We start from the raw sequence: 8,589 nt of genomic DNA, 5'->3' as shown, positions 1-8,589 counted from the left end.
TGTCCATTTTGTTTGATTATCTTTTGCCATTTTTCAGGCAACTTCATGATTCCGCGCTCAAAAAGGTTCTTATCTTTTTCAGCAAAAAACAATTCCAACAACGATTTCATATCCTCATCAGCAGTCAAGGTTTTACCATTCAAGGCGTTTTGCAAAGAACGAAACAAATGGTAATCTGATGGTGCCGGGTCTGGCGAATATGGTGGATGTGGTAACATCATGGTAACACATCCCATCCAAGCTGCAACAATTTTTCACGAGTGACCAAACTTGTACGTGGTCTAGCGTTATCATGGTGAAACACAACACCTTTGCGATTCACCAATTCTCGACGTTTCTGTTTGATGGCATCATTTAATTTATCCAGTTGACGACAGTATACGTCTGAATTAATGGTTTGATTCCTTGCAAGCAGCTCAAAATACACAGTCCCACCAGACTGACAGCATAATCTTTCTTTGGTGAATATCTGCTTTTCAAGTGCTTTCAGCAGGTTCATCACGCTTGCTCCACCATCTTTTTCGTTTGACGTTGTTGTAGACGATCCATTTTTCGTCGCCTGTTATCATACGTTTCAAAAGAGAATCGCAGATGTCAGTACGCTTAGTGAGATGAATTTCTTTGAGCTCATGTGGTACCGAAATATCGAGCTTACTAATGTATCCAAGTCGTTTTAAATGGTTTTCAACACTCGATTTCGATATGTTAAGATTCTCAGCAATCTCTCGTGTCGTTAAACGCCGATTCGAATCGATCAGTGCCTTTATTTTGTCATCATCAATTTCGATTGGCCTTCCTGAGCGTGGTGCATCTTTCACATTAAAATCTCCAGATCGAAATTTAGTAAACCAATTTTGACACTGCCGCATTTAAAGCATCTTCGCCATATACATGACATAACTTTTTATGAGCTTGCACAGCGTTTTTCCCTTGTCGGAAGTAATAAAACAAAATATGAGGAAAATGTTCTTTTCGATTTTCCATTTTGAAATCGACGGCAAACAAACAATTGTTAACGAAATCGTGTGCTTTCTTTTTCTAAAACAAGCTTGAACCGTGAGTTGTTAACCTACATAATGAATTTGCGGTTTAGAATGAAGTTAGTTACATTTCAAGACATGTATGTCCATCTATTGGAAAAAAACGCAATTACTTTTTGGCCAACCCAATAGATTTAGGGGACTCTGCCTGTTCCTCCTGAAATATCCTCAAATATTATAATAACACTGTACACGTGTAAAGTACATCAGAGTTTGACATTTCTATCGATACACTTTGGACAGGTACATCTCTGACCAGTCAAAGAAATTTCCTGAAGGAAGAAAGCGCAGAATAGCTGATAGACTGAGAAACTCTGATGAGAGCAGCAGGCGGATTTGTTGGTGCAACTGGCCCTCACCCTCGCTTACAAAGGGTGGAAGGCATCCAGCTCAAACGTGATTAGAATCTTGGTACTAATCCCGGCACAAATTGAATCGCAGCCGCCGGCGCGCGTCGGCCGCCGTGACAGCCGATACAGAGAAATGCAATTTCGGATGGCACGCACGTATAAGGCGTGACCGCGCGACACGGAAAATTGACACGATTATCGATAACCGCGTGCATCTCTCCCATGCACCGCCGCAGGCATGTACCGAGTGAACGCTTACAGTCCCTTGTGCTTAAACTGCCCTTAGGGAGCGATACGTGGTCGATACGTCGCTTTGTAATCTCGTACATACCGCCTGCACGGAATAGCATCAATTAATTAATATTTGCAATATTCAGCGAAGTATAACGGAACGACCTCCGACTTTGAGCCATGGGATCACACATGAGTATAGATAAGGCAAAAACTGCAGTGACAACTACGTATGCCTTGGAAACAGTATGACGAGCTTTTTACAGCTTGCGTCACGAACGTTAATTAAAACTTTGAAGGGAGATTCGCGATTTAATAGGCTGATTACGCGACAGAAAGAGAGAGAATACTATTTTTCTTTATTCAAAAGCTTTTCAAAAGACATTTCTGGAGTCACGTAAGCGCGCGTATCGCTCGCACGTTTGCACCTCGTTTGCAATCTGTGCATGTCCTAGATGTGGTTACTACGGATAGTATTGATGAAACAATAGAGAGATTTGATTCCATTCGCATCAATGTAAGTTTCGGCACGGTACGTGTGTCTCATCATTCCGTATCACTGCATAATGCATTACGTGTCATGAATTCTTACAAATTCAAGAGAGCGTTTGAGCGGCTCATTCATATGGATACTAATTAATTATGTAATCGATATTTCCATAGCAGGTCTTTTAATTAACGCAACTTGTAAGACATTGTAAGACATTTCCTCATTAATGCCCGTGAGAAAATTTTAAAGCCTGAAACTCCGGAAGGTAGGCAAACATTAATACACCGTTGGTAAACGCGTTACGCTATCACCGGCGCCAGAGAATAGCTGTTGGCTCTTTTCTTATCGTTGTTCTAAAGAATATATAATGTAAAAATGAGATAATAAATGGATAGATTAAGAAAGCGCATTTTGCCACAAACGCTCCTCGTGAGAAATTGTCATTATAAAAAACAGTTGGAAACTGATTCCAATCTTTGGTGATGCTTCTTACGATCTTATGTAAGCCATTGCACGTGAGAGAGAATCGTTCAACTGGTTTTTCTATTCGGGCTGAAAAAAAGACTTGATTCTTCGAGAAATCGAGGTGCAAGACTGCAAGTAGACAAGAACGACCTGCTCGCGTTTGATTCTATTCGCGTGTAACTCGAAGGTCCGTGTTTGTCGTCGGAACAAAGGAGAAAATTGCATGGATATAAGATAAGGAATTTCTCCCGCGTTCTTCAGCCGTTGGCTGAGCGCTGCTTATTTTCCACACAATGCAATTTTATGCATGTATGGCATACAGTACATATAGCGTACGCCAAAGAAATACAGGAAATACGATAAAATTACGCAAGAAAAAAATGACAGAAAAACGGCAATAAACTATATGCCATGCAAATGAAAAAGAAACGTACAAAATTAATTATTTTCATTAAAATATAATTCCCGTTGGTTTACAACATTTTAACTTATTGTCTGAAGATTATTTAACATAGAAAGCACTTACCTACGATCGTGTATCTTGATCACTCTTTGCTCCAGATATCGATTTCCATCGTGCGAGAAGGCGAAACGACGTAATTTTGTGGTTTTTGCGACTATTCATAACTTTATGTCCTACATCGCGTCGTAAGAGCCGAACAATTTCGCGATTAAAATGTGAAACGTACTTGATCATTGAGCGTCAACGCGACACCGACTATCACGTCACAGACGCGTCGCGACGTCTGACGCGTTCCCGCGTCGTCGGCGTCGCGATGCCGCCGTCATGACGACCGGCGTATGGTAAAGCTCGCATATGCGCCTTAAAACATGCTAAAACGCATGCGCAGCTGTAGGTTGCTCTCGCTATGCTTGTCAAGTTTGTCCAGTTCATCTAGCTACTGTTGTTTTTATTAAGGAGAAATACGATCAAAAAGCTTGGCGATAAAATAGTAATTATAACGTGTGATGACGGAACGATTTGCGAAGTGAGTAAACACTTAGTCACATCACATGCAGATTTCTAGATACAAGTTTTTATTTATTCCACTTGAGTGCAACATTGATAAAATCATTAGAAAAATATAAACATAACATGTACTTATATTATTTTGCATATCACATGTATTATATGTTTTCATCAGTTATCAGTTATTTTTAAATCTTTATAGTACAAGAAATATAATATACTATAAGAAATATAAAGAAATATAAATTGTTTTTTTTCGCTACACTTCTGAACTAGTTCAGAAGTGCAAAACAGGATAAACCTTATATCATGCATCTACAAGACGTATCTCTAGACTATATAGGAAAATATTTCTGTAACGCTTAACTCTCTTAATAATTGCATTACTCCTACTGGAATGGAAATTTTTATTATTATTTCGTTATCCCCAACTGTTACTATTAATTTTATCCTCAAATGTAACAAAAATCATGTTTTTATCATGTTCTTGCAAAGATTCAACTTTTCCAGCAGAAGTATTCATATCAAATTAGCAATAATATAACAATGTGGTAAGTGCTTCATAACCCATAGTTCCGAATCCCACAAAGAAAGATATCGCTCTCATAGGCTGTTGCGGACAAACAGCGTAGGAGAAGGTGTGAACTATACGAGCCAGAACAAACGTTTGTATCAAAGTTTTAGCCATCCAGTATGAAGGTCCAGTGGTTAACCAGAGGTATGTGATTATGAACCATGGCACAATGTTCTCCAGATCATTCAAATGCGATCGTCGTACACGTTCCACATCTGCGTCATTATATACTACTTTTCCACCTACTATCTTCGTATCATCCTCGTTGGCAAATATCTGGAATAATGATCGTAATTTAGTTTTATTCGTTCGCTAGTCAATGCTAATAATATTTATGTTACATTGGAACAATGCGAGATGAAATATTGGGTGTTTTCCAGCAACGACACAGTGCGACACAGTGTATCATTCTATCTTTTTTCAATACCAGCGAACAACAGAGATAGAATGATACACTGTGTCGCACTGTGTCGTTGCTGGAAAACACCCATTATTTTTGTTGACTAGGAAAAAACATGCGACGCAATAGGTTCTTGATTAAGAACTAGATTAGATAATGGTTGTTGTCAAATACCTTCTTCTGGAAACGTTGTCGCGCAGTCAGCGGCACCATCGCCAGCATTTTGAGGACCAGTACACTGCCCCAAAAACCAAAAACTTTCAGTAGCTCTGCGTTTACAGCAACCATTTTCGTTCTCTTCGTATTTAGAAATCTCTTCAAGTGTCACTTTGAACGTATGTATCAAGCTGATTGGGCAGATGTCTCAACGTCTTCCACCCAGCGAGAGAGGATGGCTAACACTACCGATCGAGTGGTCACGCTTCGTGATCCGCACGTAATGAACGTGGGACCTCCATTACGACCCATTATATATAGTAAGCCCAGCCTATCTATATAATCTATGCGTGCGTAAGATGTGAAAAAGATCCATAAGCAGGAGATAACCAGCATCTTTTTTAAATAACTTATTGTATGTGCATATTACGTCTATTTCTGAATATTCATAGTATAAAAAATATAAAGTCACACGTTTATAAAAAATATCTCCGGTATATATAAGAAAATACTTATCTAACACTACAGTTGCATAAAACTGCATAACATTTACAGGTGTTGTACATACAAGCTGAGAGATTTTTTTGTCTCTCGGTTATTTACCAAGCGTTCGATGATTTCAAAAAGTAGGATTGCTTAGAATCTGCTGAATCATGAGGGGAGTGTTTAAATGATATCACAGGTGATTACATAATGGGTTATCTTTTTAATGTTATTTCCAATTTCCATCCTCTAGAGAACAGACGGTAATCGCAAGCGCGATTTCAATGCAGAGCATTTCGCAAAAAGATTAATCAGAATGACCAATATAATTTACATTATATGCAAATTAAACCGCGATTGTTTCGATATTAGAGTCGCACCACTACTTCATTCCTCAGTCAGAGATAGTGGAGGCTCGTAGCGGTCGATGTGAGAACTGAAAAGATGAACGTCATAGTCGGACTGCAAAGATCGATTACCATCCCACGCTGTATCATTTAGTTTTCCACAAGTCCGCTACGAGCCTCCACCTTGATTGTCCTTGACGCGATTCACTTGATGGTCCTTGATCGAGCAGTGAGACAGCGATACTCGATATCGGATCGAAACGGACTTTTTGACCGACAATTGCTGAAGGAAATCTTTTATTTTGACGGCAAAACGCGTCCCTCGAGAGAAACGTATTCTCTCGCGGCATGGCACTGTACGAAAGCTGATTTTCAAATCGTGTGCACTGTGGCCCGAGGCCAAAGACATAGTAAGAATAGACCGAGCGTGTTCTCAACTTGGCAGTGAATCACAGGTAGAAAAAGAGAGAAAGCAGGCGAAGGATTGCTCTCTCTCTTTCTAAGGAAAGAAGAGTGGGGGTAAGAGCGGAGAGTCGGAAGACGCGAACAGAGAGAGAAAGAGATCCTCCACCTACTTTCCGTCCTTTTCTAGCTGTGCTTCACGTTTTGCGCTTCACGCTCGGTCTATTCTTATTATGTCTATGATTCTTACTATGTCTATGATTATATGCAAATTACACCGAGATTGTCTCGATATTAGAGTCGCACCACTACTTCATTCCTCAGTCAGAGATAGTGGAGGCTCGTAGCGGTCGATGTGAGAACTGAAAAGATGAACGTCATAGTCGGACTGCAAAGATCGATTACCATCCCACGCTGTATCATTTAGTTTTCCACAATGTCCGCTACGAGCCTCCACCTTGATTGTCCTTGACGCGATTCACTTGATGGTCCTTGATCGAGCAGTGAGACAGCGATACTCGATATCGGATCGAAACGGACTTTTTGACCGACAATTGCTGAAGGAAATCTTTTATTTTGACGGCAAAACGCGTCCCTCGAGAGAAACGTATTCTCTCGCGGCATGGCATGTACGAAAGCTGATTTTCAAATCGTGTGCACTGTGGCCCGAGGCCATAGACATAGTAAGAATAGACCGAGCGTGTTCTCAACTTGGCAGTGAATCACAGGTAGAAAAAGAGAGAAAGCAGGCGAAGGATTGCTCTCTCTCTTTCTAAGGAAAGAAGAGTGGGGGTAAGAGCGGAGAGTGGGGAAGACGCGAACAGAGAGAGAAAGAGATCCTCCACCTACTTTCCGTCCTTTTCTAGCTGTGCTTCACGTTTTGCGCTTCACGCTCGGTCTATTCTTATTATGTCTATGATTCTTACTATGTCTATGATTATATGCAAATTACACCGAGATTGTCTCGATATTAGAGTCGCACCACTACTTCATTCCGCAGTCAGAGATAATGAAGGCTCGTAGCGGTCGATGTGAGAACTGAAAAGATGAACGTCATAGTCGGACTGCAAAGATCGATTACCATCCCACGCTGTATCATTTAGTTTTCCACAAGTCCGCTACGAGCCTCCACCTTGATTGTCCTTGACGCGATTCACTTGATGGTCCTTGATCGAGCAGTGAGACAGCGATACTCGATATCGGATCGAAACGGACTTTTTGACCGACAATTGCTGAAGGAAATCTTTTATTTTGACGGCAAAACGCGTCCCTCGAGAGAAACGTATTCTCTCGCGGCATGGCATGTACGAAAGCTGATTTTCAAATCGTGTGCACTGTGGCCCGAGGCCAAAGACATAGTAAGAATAGACCGAGCGTGTTCTCAACTTGGCAGTGAATCACAGGTAGAAAAAGAGAGAAAGCAGGCGAAGGATTGCTCTCTCTCTTTCTAAGGAAAGAAGAGTGGGGGTAAGAGCGGAGAGTGGGGAAGACGCGAACAGAGAGAGAAAGAGATCCTCCACCTACTTTTCGTCCTTTTCTAGCTGTGCTTCACGTTTTGCGCTTCACGCTCGGTCTATTCTTATTATGTCTATGATTCTTACTATGTCTATGATTATATGCAAATTACACCGAGATTGTCTCGATATTAGAGTCGCACCACTACTTCATTCCTCAGTCAGAGATAGTGGAGGCTCGTAGCGGTCGATGTGAGAACTGAAAAGATGAACGTCATAGTCGGACTGCAAAGATCGATTACCATCCCACGCTGTATCATTTAGTTTTCCACAAGTCCGCTACGAGCCTCCACCTTGATTGTCCTTGACGCGATTCACTTGATGGTCCTTGATCGAGCAGTGAGACAGCGATACTCGATATCGGATCGAAACGGACTTTTTGACCGACAATTGCTGAAGGAAATCTTTTATTTTGACGGCAAAACGCGTCCCTCGAGAGAAACGTATTCTCTCGCGGCATGGCACTGTACGAAAGCTGATTTTCAAACCGTGTGCACTGTGGCCCGAGGCCATAGACATAGTAAGAATAGACCGAGCGTGTTCTCAACTTGGCAGTGAATCACAGGTAGAAAAAGAGAGAAAGCAGGCGAAGGATTGCTCTCTCTCTTTCTAAGGAAAGAAGAGTGGGGGTAAGAGCGGAGAGTGGGGAAGACGCGAACAGAGAGAGAAAGAGATCCTCCACCTACTTTCCGTCCTTTTCTAGCTGTGCTTCACGTTTTGCGCTTCACGCTCGGTCTATTCTTATTATGTCTATGATTCTTACTATGTCTATGATTATATGCAAATTACACCGAGATTGTCTCGATATTAGAGTCGCACCACTACTTCATTCCTCAGTCAGAGATAGTGGAGGCTCGTAGCGGTCGATGTGAGAACTGAAAAGATGAACGTCATAGTCGGACTGCAAAGATCGATTACCATCCCACGCTGTATCATTTAGTTTTCCACAAGTCCGCTACGAGCCTCCACCTTGATTGTCCTTGACGCGATTCACTTGATGGTCCTTGATCGAGCAGTGAGACAGCGATACTCGATATCGGATCGAAACGGACTTTTTGACCGACAATTGCTGAAGGAAATCTTTTATTTTGACGGCAAAACGCGTCCCTCGAGAGAAACGTATTCTCTCGCGGCATGGCATGTACGAAAGCTGATTTTCAAATCGTG

At 41.5% G+C, this 8,589-nt stretch overlaps 1 protein-coding gene across 1 annotated transcript; it reads right to left on the bottom strand.

The window, feature by feature from the left end:
• Positions 1-3,597: 3,597 nt before the first annotated feature.
• On the bottom strand, positions 3,598-5,443 carry LOC105285053 (microsomal glutathione S-transferase 1). The gene is made up of 2 exons (XM_011348985.3): positions 4,695-5,443; positions 3,598-4,396 (listed from the first exon to the last, which is right to left on the bottom strand). Exons 1-2 carry the CDS (start codon positions 4,806-4,808, stop codon positions 4,076-4,078), a joined length of 435 nt encoding a protein of 144 aa, XP_011347287.2. The 5' UTR covers positions 4,809-5,443; the 3' UTR covers positions 3,598-4,075.
• Between the last annotated feature and the right edge of the window lie 3,146 nt (positions 5,444-8,589).

The sequence above is a fragment of the Ooceraea biroi genome, chromosome 12 (assembly GCF_003672135.1).
Source record: "Ooceraea biroi isolate clonal line C1 chromosome 12, Obir_v5.4, whole genome shotgun sequence".
Classification (NCBI taxonomy): domain Eukaryota; kingdom Metazoa; phylum Arthropoda; class Insecta; order Hymenoptera; family Formicidae; genus Ooceraea; species Ooceraea biroi.
This window is presented reverse-complemented; position numbering and strand designations above follow the sequence as displayed.